This window comes from Eschrichtius robustus, chromosome 13, assembly GCF_028021215.1.
Source record: "Eschrichtius robustus isolate mEscRob2 chromosome 13, mEscRob2.pri, whole genome shotgun sequence".
NCBI classification, from domain to species: domain Eukaryota; kingdom Metazoa; phylum Chordata; class Mammalia; order Artiodactyla; family Eschrichtiidae; genus Eschrichtius; species Eschrichtius robustus.
Window position 1 is genome coordinate 53,976,251 of NC_090836.1, and position 19,144 is coordinate 53,995,394.

General features: G+C 36.8%; 1 protein-coding gene across 2 annotated transcripts in view; it reads left to right on the top strand.

Annotated features, from left to right (window-relative positions):
- Positions 1-19,144, top strand: part of TBC1D30 (TBC1 domain family member 30) — an 84,305-nt gene that overhangs the window by 2,463 nt on the left and 62,698 nt on the right. For both annotated transcript variants that reach the window (XM_068561256.1, XM_068561258.1), the window contains exon 2: positions 2,401-2,565. In XM_068561256.1, the coding sequence (XP_068417357.1) occupies positions 2,401-2,565 (165 nt within the window). The remainder of the gene's footprint in view (positions 1-2,400; positions 2,566-19,144) is intronic.

Below are 19,144 nucleotides of genomic sequence, written 5' to 3' on the forward strand. Positions count from 1 at the left end.
AAAGCTTGAGTTAATATCCTGCCACTGTTCCTTACTAGTTGTGTGACCTTGGGCAAGCTCTTTAACCTCTCTGAGTCTCATTTTCCTCACCTACAAATAGGGATAATAATACTACTACTTCATAGTCAGGCAGAGAAAAAAAAAATTATATCACTTATATGTGGAATCTAAAAAATAATACAAATAACTTTATTTACAAAACAGCAACAGACACTCAGACACAGAAAACAAACTGATGGTTACCAAAGGGGAAAGGGGGTGGGGAGGGATAAATTAAAGAGTATGGGATTAACAGATACGCACTACTATATATAAAATAGATGAACAGCAAGGATTTACTCTATAGCACAGGGAATTATATTCAGTATCTTGTAATAACCTATAATGGAAAAGAATCTAAAAATATATATAACTGAACCACTTTGCTGTATACCTGAAACTAATACAATATTGTATTACAATACAATACAATATTGTATTACAATTACAATACAATGTTGTAAATCAACTATACTTCAGTAAAAGAAAATGCTACTACTTCATAGGGCTGTAGTGAGAGTTATGTAAGTTAATGGGTGTGAAGTGCAATAAATGTGAGATATTGTTTTTATTATTATATACACTGGAATTCCTTAAAGAGGAAATTGTCCAGTTTGTCAGTTGATGATCTCATTTTTCCTCATTTATTGAACACTGTGTTAGGAGCTATGGCTGATGCTGTGGGACATAATAAAGATAAAGGAGACCTTATTTCTGTCTTCCAGATATTTATATACCAGCAGATGTTGCTGTAAAAGACATTTTCAAGTTCAACTCTGAAGATTTTTCCTACATTGGACAGTACATATCATTCAGAAAATCACAGAGCTCTAGGTATCTGAAGAGTCACCGAAAATGACTCTTTTGTGGAAGGAAAGTGTAATTGAATATAAGATGATGATATCCCTATCCCTTTTGTTTCTGTTAATAGAGGGAAAAACTTTAAACATTTGAATTTGCTCTATTTGAAGGAATCTGGGATTGAAGAGTCTCTGGTGTCTTCTTTTTGCTCGATTCCACATTTAATCATCCTAAGAACCCAAATGTTTTCAATTAACCTAAGTGTGTTCTTACTTCTCATTATATCTCACCACATTTGAACTCAAGGTGAGAGAAATAGCTGGCTCTTGTTTTCTTCTTCACAGTAATTCCTTATTCTTACTTTAGTGCTCTTTATATTAATGTTTATAAAGGCTATTCACATTTGTTTCTCAGAATAATCTTGTAGAATTTGAGACTTGGAGCACTGCCTTGCCTGAGATCACACAGATAAGTGGATTGATCCAAAGGCAATTCTTTTTAACTCAAGGTCAAATGCATTTTCCATAATGAGGTCAATCAAGTATGACAGCTGTTAAAGCAACCCTCACCCACTTCTCTGACACAGACCCGGACAGTTCACTTCCTGTGATCTCTGCAATGTTTTTCTTACTTTTGCACACTTCTTTTGTTCTCTTCTGATCCTGTCTAGTTTCTCCAAATCCCTTTCAAAATGAGTAGATCCAAACCCCACACAGGACCTCTAACGAGGGCCTAGCCTGTGCCTCGCCGAGTGGAAGGCTTTGCCTGCCTGGCAGGTCACAGTATGGTGACTAATGAAGTACAACATTAGTCATACTAATAATGCAGTATGACAAACGAGACTCCCAAATTGTAATGATTATTCGTATAAATGTTGTGGTCACTTCTGATTCCCAAGTCTTTTTTCATTTGTAGAAAAACTGCTGTTGAGAATATTAGTTTTATAGATGCGAACTGTCTTTTATTTATCTGTTCAAAGGACATATTTTCTACCATATGTGAAGATGAAATGTTGTACTCAGTGTCAAGCTATGGGAAGACTGTATATTTAAAAGAAAACCATTATCACTACATTTATCTATATTAGAAAATGTGGTAATATTACTTACTTTTAACTGATCATCTACCAAAGTGAGTGCTTTTAAAAAACATTCGTTATCAGCTGTTAGATGTATCATTGATTTAACAGACTAAAGATTCTTTTCTTGTAAGCTTACCATCTGAGCACTTTAATGATAGAAAAAATACATGCCAATTTTAAGTCAATGAAACATAAATTTGAAACCAGAGCTGGAGTCTTTGCTTACATGTTACAAGTAGCCTCAAGAATAAAATTTTCTTACAGTCTTTGCATGGACAGGGCAAGAAATATTAATACATGAGTGACTTATTTCATCAGAATCTTTTAGCTGAATGTTTACATGTAATCCTGGGTGAGAATCCAGGATTACTTGGTTTAAATGGATATTCCAGAGATTTATCTCACGATTGGTATCACATTGGAATTTGTATTCCTCTCAAGGTATTTATTGTTCTATTTTCCTTTTTCTTTACTGATAGACACAAATGAACTGAAGATGATCCTTGGAGAGCTAAAGTACAGGATTGGCATTCAGTCGGCGAAATTACTTCGGCAGCTGAAGCAGAAAGATAGGCTTGTGCACAAAGTACAGAGGAACTGCGATGTTGTGACGGCGTGCCTGCAGGCTGTGTCTCAGAAGAGAAGTAAGTGCTGGATTGGGGTAAGCCCTTTTGCCACGTGGGACCGGAATGTTAGTGAAGCCACGCCAGTAGTCATTATGCTTTTGAATATATGTATTGAGAAGTTTTAAATGGAAGTCTATACCTTCAGAACTAAGAATGATGAACAACTCAGACAGCTTCCTATATTTTTCAGTTAAAATGTATATGACATGTCTGATGTTACAGTGTAGTTAGTTTTATTCTAGATTTGAGGTAGCACTTCACTTTGACAATGGTTATTTTTGCCTGATGCTACATAATGACTAAAATCTTTATTTTTAAAACAGCAGCAAAGAGACACAACCTGAAAGGCATGTCTCTACTTTCTTATGCTGTGTTGCTCTAATAAGTGAATTAAACAATTGATTTAAAAGAAGGAGACTCTCGGAACAGGATCTACAACTTGCTCTGAAATCCGAAAAGGACAAATTATTTTAACAAATTAAACCTGTCTCGTGGGTAATCCATTCATAAGTAAGAGATGCATGGTTTATTAACTGAGTTAAAAACAAAATATTAACTTACTAATCCATGTTAGATACTGGATATAAAAGCTTGTGAATTTATTTTTTAATTCTCCATGCAAGACTTTTATGTTTTATTCTGCTAATGTTTCCCTATTTTTGTTTTTTATTTTTTATTAACATGCAGCGCGGCAGAACAGTATGTTCAGGTATGGTAAACAGAGGCACGATAATGTGTTTTGACAGAATGCCCGTGGCAGCTTTTTAGGTGCATGTGAAAGTTGCCTTTTCTTTTTCCTTTACCCTGTCACATTTTGTATGTAACGTGACACTTCATAGAGTTTTTTTTTAAATTCCAAATGAAGATGTGTCTGTTTTCGTAAAACAATTTTTAGGGCTTGATTAGCTTCAGATAATAAAATTAATGACTTAAATTCCATTCTTATGTTTGTTATTAAAAGAAAATACTGTTTTCTTCCTCTCCTTTTATTATATCACTGTTATCCCCAAATTATTATTATGTTGTTTACTGAGGAAGGTTTCAACCTAATGTGTATTAAACGGAATACTTCTTTATTGTTATAATGATGTAATAGTCCATACAAGAAGCAGGAATATAATTGAGTAGACTGGTTTTGAATAGGGTTTTCCCCAGAGCCAGACACTTGTCTGAAATAGGTAGAGATATATAGATATACATGTACATATATAGATACACATGTATACCATATAGTACATGTATATCTATATATGTGTATGTATACAAAAAGTTGTCATGTGTTATAAGTATTTGATATTTTTCCATGGATTCTGGTTGATTCACTAGTGTCCAGTAAAAATAGTATTATTTTCCCTTTTTATTTTGAAATGTTTTGATTTTGATTTTTCTCTTTTCAACTGTGTTTTCATCTTCCCATTGTTTGTACCAGAAGTTAAAAGCACAAAGTGGTAAATGCATGGATTTGGATGTGTGGGAAAGTATAAGGGGGGGCATTGGAGCCAGTGTCAGGGGACAGAGAGGAATGTCAGGCTAGCACAGGATCACAGACTGGTAATTACCAGAGACTGATAATCATTTAGAATTTCACTTTGCTTGACTGATGAAAGGACCGGCTTTTATGTCTTTTTAGAAAAATGTGTCCACATGCCCCGATTTAATTTGTGGATTTGTGGGTGCAGCATTCCTATGTATTTTAGATTTTTTGTCTCTTTAAATCCAGAGTTTTGCATGTCAGAGAATATGGGGTTAATGGCTCCTTTCCTTGGATTTCAGTTCTTACCTGGGTAATAAGACTCTATTAAATGGAACAGAATGGTTTTTTTTTGTTGAATTAAGAAATAACAGTGTATTAGAATTATCATTCTCATCATATGATAAAGTATTATGATGTAGACGTTGTTAGAAATTTGACTAAATGGTTATTTATCCATTTGAGAACTCCAGAGGTTAGATTTTTTTAAAAATTAATTAATTAATTAGTTTATTTTTGGCTGCATTGGGTCTTCGTTGCTGCGCGCGGGCTTTCTCTAATTGTGGTGAGCGGGGGCTACTCTTTGATGCGGTGCGCGGGCTTCTCATTGCCGTGGCTTCTCTTGTTGCAGAGTGCGGCCCGTAGGCGCGCAGGCTTCAGTAGTTGTGGCACATGGGCTCAGTAGTTGTGGCTCGCGGGCTCTAGCATGCAGGCTCAGTAGTTGTGGCGCACGGGCTTAGTTGCTCCACGGCATGTGAGACCTTCCCAGACCAGGGCTCGAACCTGTGTCCCCTCCATTGGCAGGTGGATTCTTAACCACTGCGCCACCAGAGAAGCCCCAGAGGTTAGAGGTTTAGTGACTAAATGCCTGATTCCAGTAGTTACCCATTTGTCCTCTTTCCTCAAAGTCAACTAATAACAAATATGTTTAATTAGATTAGTCACTGAACTTTCAGTTTAGTGGTGACTGTCAGTGATGCATTGAATTACAGCATACGTGTTGAATTGTTTGCATTTAATGTGCAAAAGTCAGATAACCCCTATTTTCCCCTCCATATGGATTCAGTGCTTATGATTCTTTCTGTAAGTGACTTTTCCCCTTTTATAACATGCTATAGAATTAAACAATTTTCTTTTTACATGTACATGAAATATTTTTATTGTTGTTAGTTTTACAAAAACAGGGTCATATTATAGAATTAAACAATTTTAATCTTTTATTAAAATGGATTATTTCCTGTTGATACACCAAAGGGGATATATTAATTTTGAAATAAGAATCATAAGTGGATGATGATTCAGAAAGTGTGGATTATGAACCAAAATGACTAGATCATTTTTATTTCTAACACAGGTGATGCAACTGCTTAGACTTTTTGATTTTCTACACCAAGCCTTATGGTAGAATCCCTTTATTTTCAAACTGGGGTGAGAATAAGAGCAGGATCAATATTTGCCTTATAGAACAGCAGATTTTTTTCCCTAAATTTTACCGTTTATCTAAGGGTAACCATAGTATAACCACTTCAATATTAATCTTAAAATTAATAATAAGAATGGTATCAGCAGCTACTATTCACTAAGTATGTGCTTTATGTGAAAGTGTTGGTTTTATCTCTCATAGCAATTCCAAAAGTATATTGTCTTTAGGCACATTTTATTGGGAAATTGAGATTCAGAAAGTTTAGGTAGTTTGCCTAGTGGTTGAGAAGGAATTTGAAGATAGGTATCTCAAAACTTCACTCTTTGTACCGTAAACATAAGAGGGGTCTGCTTTTTCTTAGCAATTAGATTGATACTTCTATAATACTGGATTACTGTTGGAGCAATAAGAAATTTGTAACATACGAAGGATATAATACAGAGTTTCAGGTTTATTAGAATATACTGCTTTAGCATAGTTTGCATGTGAAGTAAATATCTTTTCTTGGCCAGCTGGATTATGGAACAAATGTAGTGTGGTGGGCAGGAAAATCTACCCAAAGGCATTAAGATGATGGGAAGAATAAGGTGAATATTTGGCCGGGGGTTTGATTCTGATGTTAAGATTTTTAAGTAGTTTGCTTATCCCATGGTTTAAATATTTTTCCTGAAAACAGAAGGGAGGCCATCTTAATGATCAGCATTGCCTAGTTCTACAGTTTTCTGCATTGGTATATTAAATGTTTGTTATGCTGGTTGAGTTTGTGAAAGGTGTTATAGATCAAGTGATAAAATCTAGCGGTGGAAAACTGAAAAGAGAAAAGCATGAAAAAAAACGTGAATGTAAATGGAAATATTATCTTTATTTTAGCCTGGTCTATAAGTACAGGAATTTTAGGCAGCTTATAGACTCATTTTATTAATGTGTCCACCCTGGCATCCTGATAATATGATTAAATCTTGCTATCATAAATGCCTGGTAGAGACTGATACTTTGTCAAATAGTGAGTGGTCTTTGTTCTTCTTTTTCTATGGGTCTCTTCTCTACAGTAGTACCTTGTCCTCTGCGGCAGAAGAAGGAATTTGTGTGACCCTGAGTTTGGTATCACTGACATTCAACATTTTCCACTAAGAAACAATTCTCATTGTTTTTTAAAAAATTATAAAAGTAATGCACTCAACCAGCCATCTACTCCTAGGTATTTACCCAAGAGAATTGGAGATGTATATCCCCACAGATAATTGGTACATGAATGTTCATAGCAGTTTTTTTTATAATAGCCAAAAAATGGTAACAACCCAAATGACTGTCAATGGATGAATGGATAAACAAATGTGATACATCCATATGATGGAATATTATTCAGCCATAAACAGGAATGAAGTTACTAATTCATGTTACAACATGGATGACCCTTGAAAACATGATGCTAAGTGAAAAAAGCAGGCACAAAAGTCCACATACTTTATGATTCTATTTGAAATGTTCAGAATAGACAAATCCATAGAAATAGAAAGTAAATTAGTCATTGCCAGGGCTTGCGGGTAGGGAGAATAGGAAATGACTGCTAATGGCATGGGTTTCTTGCTGGGGTGATGAAAATGTTGTGCTGTCAGATAGCGGTGATGGGTTTGTTTTTTTGTTTCAAAACAGTTGATTAAAAAAAGCTATAATTTGACGATCATTATAGGTGGATAAAGGGTACATGGGGCTTATTGTACTATCTTCTGTACTTTTATGTATGTTTGAAAGTTTCCATAATAAAAAGTGAAAAAAAAATTGAGTTCTTGTACAAAAATATAGAACAAAGTGGCTCATACCATTATGATTTGTGTATGATTCATACATGTTACAAGCAAAATAACATGTTGCCTGAAAATACTACCAGAATATAATAAGGAGAAAAATGCAGATGGGTGAATTCCTAAAAATGCCACACATCCACTGGTAGCTACAATTTCCAAATTCAATACATCATTCCCAAGATAAGTTAAAAGGCAAACATTTTAAAAGGAAGGTCTGAAAAACATACATTTTTCAAAGGATCACCTGCAAGTTTAAGAATTCTGTGAATATACTAAAAATCACTAAATTGTACAGTTTGAAAGGGTGAATTTTATGGTATGTGAATTATATCTTAACAAAAAGTGTTAAAATATAATAATAAGGAAACTTTGGAAAATACAGAAGTGTAAAAAGAAGAGGAAATACCATTTTCTAAAGACAGTCTCTTAATGTTTTTGAATTTTTATTCAAGTGGTTTTTTAATATGAAGTTTTTCCAAAGTCGGTGTACTGTATAATATTTCTGTATCCTGCCTTTTTCATGTAACATATTATAAGCTGGTGCCATTGGCATAAATTATTCATAAACATAATTTTGAATGATTAATGCACTATTTTTCAGTCTACCATTGTGCTTTGTCACCACATTGTAATAGTGACGAATCTTCTTTCAGTTGTGAGTACAGAAACACAACTCAAACTGATTTAAGCAATAAAGGAAATTGATGGGCTTACATAATTAAAAGTCCAAGGATGTGCCTTCAGGTGTAGCTAAGTCAGGTAAATACAGGTGCTCAGAGAGTATCTTTAAAAATATGACTTCATCTCTTAGCTGTGCTTTCCTTTGTATTGGACAACACCAAAATGGCCAACAACAGCAGCTCCAAATCAGCAAACTTACCAAAAAGAACATCTTTTTCCGTAGCTCCAGAAAGTCCCATAATTCACTTTCCTTGACCTAGTTGGGTCACATGCTTACTAAGACTCAACCCTTTTTTTAAGGTATGTAAGGAGGTGTTAAGGTGATAAGTGCCATAGGGGAAAAAAAAAGCCAACAGGAAAAGGCAGATTTGGAGCGGCCAACAATTGGTGTTGGTGTTGTCAGTCCTTTAACTCTTCTAGTGAGTGTTTTAGTGGCTGCGTGATTTTCATTTTCATTTTGCTGATTACTAATGTGGTTCAGCACCTCTTCATATGTTTACTGGCTAATTGTCTCCTAAGAAAAGGATTGTCTCCTTTTTCTTATAGATTTGTAGGAATTCTTTATGTATTCTGAATATGAGTCTTTGTCAGATACATGTGATGCAAATACCTTCTCCCACTTTTTTGGCTTGCATTTTCACTCTCTTAAGAGTGTCATCTAGAGGGCATCTATGAACATTCCATTGGGAGTCATTCTTTCCTATCAGGCATCTCACCTGCTGCTTTGTGTATTTGGTCAGATTTCTGGCATGTTTTGTTTCCTGTTGTTTAGTAAAGGTGCTGTTCCTGGGATGTACTAAACCAGGTGATTTTTTTTTTTTTTTGATTTTTTTTTCCTTTTGATTTAATAGACTGAGAAAGAAATGGGACTGTTAAGATCCATTTTAGGAGTGGTGTGTGTATTAAATAGCTATTCGTTCTGGAACACAAGGACAGGATTGTAATAAAAGGAGATGGAACAGTTTAAAAAAAAAAAGTGTCGTTTGATGAACGAGAGTTCTTAGTTTTTATGTAGTCCAATTTACTAGTCTTTTAGCTTCTTGCAGGGCCAGCTTCACAGGCATGTGATCTGTGTAGTCACGTGGGGCCCATGCTCCTTAGGGCCCTACACTTGGTTTAATGCTCTGCTGTTGCTTTTCTTAGTGATTTTTGAACAAGGGGTCCCACAGGTTAGGTAACCAGTCCTGCCTTTATAGCTGGTGCTTTCTATTCTCCCGCTATATTTTTCAGGAAGCTTTATTATTTTGTTTTCAGATCAAGAGCCACCTAGAATTGATTCATTTTGTTCACGTGAAATGAGAAAGGAGTCAAATTTCATTTTTGTCCAGAAAAATAAAATTCATTTTTGTCCATTTGGACATCTAATTGACTCAGCACGGTTTATCAGAGACCATCCTTTTACCACTGCTCTGTGGTGCGATTTTTATATAAATTTCTATGTGTGTGGGTCTATTTGGGGGCTCTTATCCTATTTTGTTGTTTTATTTGTCTATCCTTGAGCCAATGCAACACTGTCTTAATTACCGTGCTTTATAATAACTCTTACTCTCTGATAGTGTAGGTTCTTACACCTTGTTCTTCTTCAGGATTGTTTTGCTTATTATTGGCTTTTAGGGGAGAATTGACATCTTTACAATGTTGGGTCCTCCAATCCATAACTATGGTATTTAAAATTATTATTCAAATTTATTTGAATAATATTTTACAGTTTTCTATGTGGAGGTCTTACATATCTTTTACTATATTTATTCTTAGGTAATTGAGTTTTCTTGATGGTATTTTAAATTGGTATCTTTTAAGAAATTCATTTTCTATTTGTTTCTAGTACATAGAAGTATGATTGTTATCTGCATATTGGTACTATATCCAGTAATCTTACTTTTTCTTTTGTTGATTCTAATACTTTATTTGTAAAATCATTTGTTTTTTCTAAGTACATAATCTTTATCATCTGTGAATACTGTCAGTTTTATGGATTTCTTTACCATCTTTTCATTTATTTTTCTCATCTTGTGTACTGGCTAGGACCTCCGGTTTAATCTTGAATAGAAGTAGTGAAAATAAGATGAGAATTTTTGTCTCATGTACAACCTCAGAAGGAAAGTTTTCTTTTTATCATTTCACCATTAAGTACAATGTTTGCTGAAAGTTTTCTGTAGAAATCCTTTATCAAATTAAGAAAACTCTCTCATCCAATTTGCTAAGATGCTGAATTTTATCACATACTTTATTGCTGTATTGAGATAATATGTTGAATTTTATATTTTTGTTGAATGGTAAAACAACTTTGTATTCTTGAAAAAAATCCTACCTAGGTCATGAGATATATATATACACACATATAATATACACATGCATATATACACACATATATATATACACACACAATATGTATATGTACATACATACATATATACATTGCTAGATTTGTTTTGCTAATATTTTGTTTATGATTTTTTGTGGCTATGTTCATGAGTGAGATTATCTTAATGATTTTCCTTTCTTGTAATGCTCTTGTCAAGTTTTGGGAGTCTCATAAAAGAAGTTACAGAGTGCCCTCTTTTTCCATTCTTTGGAAGAGATTGTGTAAGACTGGAATTATTTCTTTCATAAACGTTTGGTAGAATTCACTGGTAAAATATTTGGGCCTGAAGTTTCCTTCATAGGAAGGTTTTAAATTATGACAACTTAAAAAATTATAGGATTATTTGTATTTTCTATTTCTTTTTATATCAGCTTTGGTAAATTACATACAATTTGCCCATTTCACGTAAATTTTCACATTTATAGGCATAACAATTTTAAGAATTTTTTTTGGTTCCTTTAGTGTTCCACAATATTAAAACAATATCACTGATTTAAATAGAAATTCACTTACTATTTAAGATATCTATTATAGAATGCATCACCATAAAGAAGAGTATTCTAATACATGTATATATATTAAAAAATAAGCAAAATCTATGTATGTGGATATCTACCTATGAAGATTGAGTAATAAATATTACTGGCACATTAGAAGCCCTTGTGTGTTCCTCCCTGGCTGAAATCTCCTTTCTCCCCTGCGTTTGTGTTAATTATTCCCTTGCTTCTCTTTATAGTTTTTCTGCCTCTTGTACATATTCCTAAACAACATATAGTTTTGAAAAGCTGAGTAGCAAGCCCATGCCTAGTTGTGTAGGGAAAGGGTAACGTTGCTGCCTCTGTTAGAGAAAAGCTCTGAAAAGGTAAACCAAACCGTTTCTGGGTCACAGTCTGATGTTGGGTTCCTCAGAGAATTCACAGGAGCCCCTTCTGGGGGAGTCAGAGGGCAAGTCCTGTGGCACCTGCCAGGGCTGTGTTTTGGGCTAGTTGGTGAATGATCAGCTAAGCTGGAGGAGTGGACTGCTGCTTATTTTTGATTTGAAGTTCGCCAACATGGCCTTGCTCTTGCTCTCAGAAGTAGGTCCAAGCAGAACACTTTTGTGGGCATGGAGGGGAGTGGAGAACAGGCACTTCATCAGCACACTGTGAGATAAACAAGCACAGGTGAGAATCTGGACCAGCTCACCTGGGCATTCTCTCTTCGAGTTAGAAAGAGGGTCCAATAGCAGGAAGCATCTTGTGTTGACTGCAGTCAACACAACCGTTGCCTGTTGTGCCCTGTCTCATGCACACCCATGATCTTGGGATCTCTCTTCCCTCTCAGCCTGGAGGCTCTCTTTTTCTCCTGTGTTGGATCTGTTACTTCCTGTGTCCTGTGTTTTCTTCTTTCTTTCTTTTTTTTTTTTAGTATCATTGCCCATATCCCCTTGAGGAAGGGTGCCTGTGAGGTAAATTTTGGGAAATTGTGCAGGAATGAAAATATCTTTATTATATCCTTGCTTTAATTGACATTTCTATACCTGTTTTATTGCCTTGCTTTCATTGTTGGTCTAGAGAAGTCTAGAGCCTTTCTGATACCTTATTCTTTGTACTGGACTGTTTGTTTTTCCTCTTTGAAAGCTTGTGGGATCTCTCTTTGTACTTGGTCTTCTGGAATTCACGATCATGTTGCTTGGTGTGGGTCTATTTTCACCCACTGTGCTGGGTCTAGACGGGCTCTTTCGATCAGGCAACTGTGTCTTTCAGTTCTGAAAAATGTATGTGAATTAATTCTTTGATGCTTTTCCTCTCTCCTTTTATTTTTTCCTTTTTCCTCTTTCTGGAATTCTGTTGTTTGGCTGTCGGAACGTCTGGACTAGTTCTGTAATATTCTTGTCTTATTCTCTATATCTGTTGTTTATTTATTTATTTTGCTTTACTTACTCAGAGATTATCGCAACTTTATTTCCCACTCCTGTTATTGAGACCTCTTTTTTAAGTTAGTTGAATGTTTCATGTATATATATGGTATTCTGTTCTTATTTCATAGATGCAATCTATTTTCTTATTGCTCTAAGGATATTAATGATAGAGACTAAAACAGACAAACAGAAAATAATAATTTGGAGGAAATAGATTATCCAGGGAGGAAAGAAACCTTCAAAATGCTGTTATAATTCAAGTCTTTCCCCGGATATCCAGTGATCCTTGACTGTCTGCTCGTTAAGTGTGAGAATCTAAAAGAATGAGTTGAACTCTGAGCTCACCCAGTAGAGCTTGTGGACCTTGAGCTTTACTGGAGTGTCATCTGGATGGGCCCTTTCTTATAGGGCCCCCCAGGTCAGTGTCTCCAGGTTTTTCTTGTGGAGCTGGTCAGAGTCCTCAGGGAAGAGTCCTCTGACTTCCTGCCCGGATGGTGAAGGTCTGTGGGGCTAAGAGCTGGGTCTCTGCACTCAGCATTCAGTGTGCATATGGTCACTGGATTCCCTCTGTTTTAGGTAAGGTTCCCACCCTCAGCTGGTTGTCTGGCAACTCTGTTTTAACCCTTTTCAGAAATGAAACCTTCAGTCTTTTGCAGGGATGGAAGAGGAGTAATTGTCCAGCCTCATGAAGTAGAGGAGAGGATATAGGGATCCAACTGCTTCTCTCAACAGCTTTCTCCCAATTCTCCTTATGAAGCCTGGCTGCCTGTCTCTGAGTCTTTTGTGGAATATGTGGTGTAATAGAGGTTGGATTTCCACTTTCCCGTGCGATTTGGGGATTTGGCTTTCTAGGATCTGCTAAGTCAATTTCTACTTGTCCATATGTTTTTTCACCTTCAAAATTCTATTGCTGTTGTCTCTGATGCTTTTTGTTTTTTTACTTCTTGGTCCTTGTGGGTTATGATAAACAAAAATCTCTTAACTGTATTTTTAGTGTGATTTTGGTGGGGACCAAAATTAGATGGAATTTTTTTTGAGTCTTCCTTCTTAACCCAGATGTATGTATTCCTTTTTCATAAGCTCTCATTTGTTTTGCTAGATGGAAAGAAATTAGTATTTTTTCAGCTTTATTGAAATATAATTGACATATAAACAAGTTAGCATTTAGATTAAGGTGGATGTGCCTTAACTTTGGAACTTGGTTGCAGAGTTGTGACTTTTGGTATAAATTTGTTAATATTGATAACAGATTTAGGTTTGTTTTGATATATAATTAGCAGCGTGGTCTGCCCTAAAGTAAGACTATGACTAGGTGAAAGAAATTGGATTATTATTGCTTACAACATATTTTAGCAAGTTTCCTCTCATTTTCTTTTTTTTTTGTTTGTTTAACTTTTTTTAAAAAAAATTTATTTATTTATTTTTGGCTGTGTTGGGTCTTTGTTTCTGTGCGAGGGCTTTCTCTAGTTGTGGCAAGCGGCGGCCACTCTTCATCGCGGTGCGTGGGCCTCTCACTATCGCAGCCTCTCTTGTTGCGGAGCACAGGCTCCAGATGCGCAGGCTCAGTAGTTGTGGCTCTTGGGCCTAGTTGCTCCGCGGCATGTGGGATCTTCCCAGACCAGGGCTCAAACCCGTGTCCCCTGCATTGGCAGGCAGATTCTCAACCACTGTGCCACCAGGGAAACCCACCTCTCATTTTCTTTAAACTCTTAGTGTCTTGCAGCTGAGTTTTGTTTTTCATTTTGTCATAATTTACTTATTCTTATCCTTACTGCAAATTTGTGAAATATTTGAAAGTACTGTATAGCTTTTGAACCTCTAACTTCTGAGAGATTCTTTTTTTTTATAAATTTATTTATTTATTTTTGGCTGTGTTGGGTCTTCGTTGCTGCGTGCCGGCTTTCTCTGGTTGCGGCGAGTGGGGCTACTATTTGTTGCGGTGTGCGGGCTTCTCATTGTGGTGGCTTCTCTTGTTGTGGAGCATGGGCTCTAGGCACATGGGCTTCAGTAGTTGTGGCACGTGGGCTCAGTAGCTGTGGCTCACGGGCTCTAGAGCGCAGGCTCAGTAGTTGTGGCACTTGGGGCTTAGTTGCTCCGCGGCATGTGGGATCTTCCCGGACCAGGGCTGGAACCTGCGTCCCCTGCACTGGCAGGCGGATTCTTAAACACTGCACCACCAGGGAAGCCCCTGAGAGATTCTTGTGGCTTTGGAAAAAAACAAAACAGTAGCTGTTTCTTGTGCACATTACAGAGAGAACTGGTTTTTAGAGAAAAACATCTGAATCTCAAAGTCATAGTAATTTAGAGCTGAAAGAGAACTTAAATCTGATTTCTGTTTACTCCCAACCTTAGGGCTGGGCAAAGTGAGGCAGAAGAGTTAAGAGTGTTGCCGAATATAATCTGCAAAACAAAAAAACAAAACAAAAAAACGAATCACTATGATGTACACCTAAATCTAACCCAGTATTGTAAATCAACTATACTTCAGTTAAAAACAAAACATTGCGGAAACTCACTCTACTAGTTGGTGACTCAGTCAGGGCTCCCCTGGTTGGTGGTGCCCTTGCTATCAGTTGTGACAAAAGAAAACTGTATATACAGACAGCAGGGGGAGTTCTCTTTCTCTTTTAAGCCTTCCTAAGAACCATGTTAAATTTACGTTCTCTGTATTGTCACAGCTTGAATCCTGGTTCTGCCACTTCCTCAAGGTGCAGTCTCATGTAAGTTCTTTGACATCCCTGTGCTTCATTTTTCTCATCAGCTAAAAAAGGGACATGATGATAATACCCACTTCGTAGGGTGGTTATGAGAACTGAGTGAAATTATATAAAATGCTTATAGAACAGTGTCTGGCCATATTACTTACTATTATTGCCATTATTTCTGCTGTGGGGAGGTTTAGAGGCTGCCCTTTCTACCAGCATTTGGATACTTGCCTTTTGAAGGCAGTTGAGAAGGTTGGAGTTGGGGTTCCTCACATTTACAAAAATTGATGGGATGGGATTATTTGAGGAGGAGATATTAGATGATCATAATTAGGGATTTTAGACTTCTTTAGCTCTTTGGGAAAGGATGGCTTACTCTTGTCCAATAACATGCAAGGAGATTGCTCCTCTTTTATGTGTTTCAGTTGAAAAGATGATAAGTAAACACATTATGTCTGAAAGTAGGCAACTGCCTGTGTGTACAAGGACAGTAGGGTCCAAGGTGAGAATCACCCAAATCCTCCTTGAAGCATTTCAAAGAAGAACTAGAATGAGAAGAATGACAGAAATGTGCTATGTGGCCAAGGGTAGGTGGGCTGGGGAAATGTTCCAGGCAGAGATAATGGTGCAGAGGCTGCGAGGACATCAGGTACTTAGGATACTTTTAGTAATCTAGTATTTCTGGATATAAAATTAGAGCTAGAGGGAACCTCGAATTAATCTAGTGTAACTGCCTCTTGAACATAGAACACTAGTGTCTGTGAACTGCCTTCTCAACTAGATTGAAAGCTGTTTGAGGTTATGGCTATTTGACAATAACTACTTGATAAGTGAACATTTAGTACATAATACTAACCGATAATGAGAGTGCAATATTATCTCCACGTGAGGATGAAGTGAGTAGGGAAAATTAGATGATATCACTCTCGTTAGAAAGAAAGTTTGAAAATGTATATACCAGGCAGCAGGAAAATAGCAAAGACAGATAATTCAGCTGTGTTGTCTTTATAGAATATGTCCTTAACAGCATTGTAAAACTTTACCTACTCAGTTCTAAATATGAATCTGACCTATCTCCCTCCCCAGACTGCAGGACCTTTTTTTTCCTACCTGCTTCTTGGGATTTCTGTCATGATTTTACTTTCGATGTCATTGAACAATAACGTAATATTTTTTTCTGGGGAGGGCATGAACAAGTAGATGTTTATAATGGACTCTGTATAGAAATATATTTTAATATCTTATGTTGGAAGAGAATTGTTTCTAATGAATGCACATCGTTGCCCATGCCTAGTCTTTTAGATAGAGCTCTTTTTCAGTCTCATCCAGTATTGCCTTCTCAACACCATTTGCAAAAAGGAATGTTCCAGGACATGGTCACTAAGGCAACATCAAAGTTTGCTCTTTGGCCTGCAATCTCTTCCATAAGATTTCTGCTGTGTATGAAAGTTGCTGTAGCAGGGTGTCTTCGTTTTTTTGTGTGTCTAGTTCCTCCAGCTCAAGGTGGAGATCTTCTCCTCACATCTTACTGCCACTACCCAGGATTGCCAGCAGAGGGCAGGCTTGCTCCTTTCCCTGATCTGGGACCTGCACTCTCTTCTTCCTGCCCAGTCTGTCACCTCTGATATCCAGCAGTTTTCTGATTTGTCAGATCACACAGTTTCTAGAATCAGTTATAATATAATTAAAAACTAGTGGAAAAGGGACACAAAAGTCATTCTTGTTTTCTCCATACATCTTGATTCTTTGGGGCAGATGTCTTTTAGCCCACTTTGGTGGCCCTCTCTGAGCTTTTTCTGCCCATATTCTCCCAGGATGACCCACGGAAGGTATAAGGGACTCAACCCTCAATGCTTGTAATGTGAGGAGGTTGTGGTCTTCATGTTGGAAGATGATTCTTAATAGGTCGTTAAGGAGGCTTCTCAAGTTTGTTTCCCACATCGAGGTCCACAATGTTGCAGCGTTCCTACAAAAAGACACAGATTTACATGGAGCTAAAGTCTATACACATCCATATTAATAGATTTTTTTGTTGTTATTCATGAAAGATGTGATAATAATAATTCCTTTATAGAGGAGGAACTAAATTTGCAAACAGTATTGGGCTGTGAGTTCAGGAGTCCTGGATTCTGTTTTTGGTGTTTCTGGATTTTCTGCAAATCATCCTGCTTGCCTTTGTTCACCTGTTTGTAAAAACAGTATTCTTCTTGGGGACTTACTGGTGACTCTTCTTCAGGGTGTCTCATTGAAGAAAATACATTTTCTCTTTCAAGTGTTAGCCGTTGTATTTGAGAGTGGGGAGGATTCACCCCACATGAGAAAAACATAACAAATTTCCCAGGGAAATGACCATCTGTCTCTGCCCTCCCAGCCTGACCATTAAAAAAAAATTTAGTTGCAATCAATTTATCCCTTTATATGAGTGTAAGTGAAAGTTGAACAATGAGTAGAAGGTGTCCTCATTATAGTCATTGCTAATAATTAACCCACCTGTGGGAAGACCAGTGGCATGTGAAATTCGCTCCACTTGTGTCGACCAGTCGCCTTCAGCATCCAGTGGTATCCATGTCCTTGCCACGGATGGCTGGGACCAGGCTCTCTTAAACTTTCCCATTAAGTTAATGCTCCTTGCACTTGAATTTCAGTCTGTGTTTTACTTGAAACCATATCCAGAGTGGGTGTCAGTGCTGTGACTATAGTTAGGGAATGTGAGCCTCAGAATGAGTAAATGACCTGAGTTTTCCCAGTAAATCAACCTAATTCTCCTCCAATTCATAGAATCACGAAATTTGAGCTCCTTGGGGATCATCTAGCCCAACACGCTCATTTTACAGATGAGGAAATTGGAGGCTCAGAAGTGCTAATAAGATGGTTGTAACCACCTCACATCCATTAGGATGGCTGCTATTAAAAAAAAAAAACAACCGCAGAAAATAAGTGTTGGCAAGAATGTGTGAACAATTGAAACCCTTGTACACTTTTGGAGGGAAAGTAAAATGGTGCTGCTGCTATGGAAAATGGTATGACTGTTCCCCCCCAGATTAAAAATAGAATTACCATGAGATCCAGCAGTTCTTCTGGGTATACAGTTGTCTCTAGGTGTCTGCAGCATATGGTTCCAGGACCAGCTGTGGGTATCAAGTTTCTCTGTATCTACAGCTCCACATCTGTGGAATCAATCAACTGCAGATCAACTGCAGTGTAGAACTGTAGTATTTATTGAAAAAATCTGCGTATAAGTGGACTAGCACAGTTCAAACCCATGTTGTTCAAGGGTCAACTGTATACCCAAAAGAATTGAAAATAGGGTCTGGAAAAGGTATCTGTACATCCACGTTTATACCAACATTATTCGCAATAGCCAAAAGGTTGAAGCACCCCAAGTGTCCATTGATGGATGAATGGATAAACAAAATGTGGTTTATACATATGGTGGAATCTTTTTTAAAAAATTTATTTATTTTTTGCTGGAGTATAGTTGCTTTACACTGCTGTGTCAGTTTCTCCTGTACAGCAAAGTGAATCAGCCATACATATACATATATCCCCTCTTTTTTTGGATTTCCTTCCCATTTAGGTCACTATAGAGCACCAAGTAGAGTTCCCTGTGCTGTACAGTAGGTTCTCATTAGTTACCTATTTTATACATAGTAGTGTATATATGTCAATCCCAATCTCCCAATTCATCCATACGTTTGAGAGTGGTATCCATATATTTGTTCTCTACGTCTGTGTCTCTATTTCTGCTTTGCAAATAGGTACATCTATACCATTTTTCTAGATTCCACATATATGCGTTAATATACATTTTTTTCTTTTTCTGACTTACTTCACTCTGTATGACAGTCTCTGGGTCCATCCATGTCTCTGCAAATGATACAATTTCATTCCTTTTTATGGCTGAGTAATATTCCTTTGTATATATGTACCACATCTTCTTTATCCATTCCATTCCATGTTGATGGACATTTAGGTTGCTTCCATGTCCTGGCTATTGTAAATAGTGCTGCAGTGAACATTGGTGTGCATGTATCTTTTTGAATTATGGTCTTCTCTGAGTATATGCCCAGGAGTGGGATTGCTGGGTTATATGGTAGTTCTATTTTTAGATTTTTAAGGAACCTCCATACTGTTCTCCATAGTGGCTGTATCAATTTACATTCCCACCAATAGTGTAAGAGGGTTCCCATTTCTCCACACCCTCTCCAGCATTTATTGTTTGTAGATTTTTTGATGATGGCCATTCT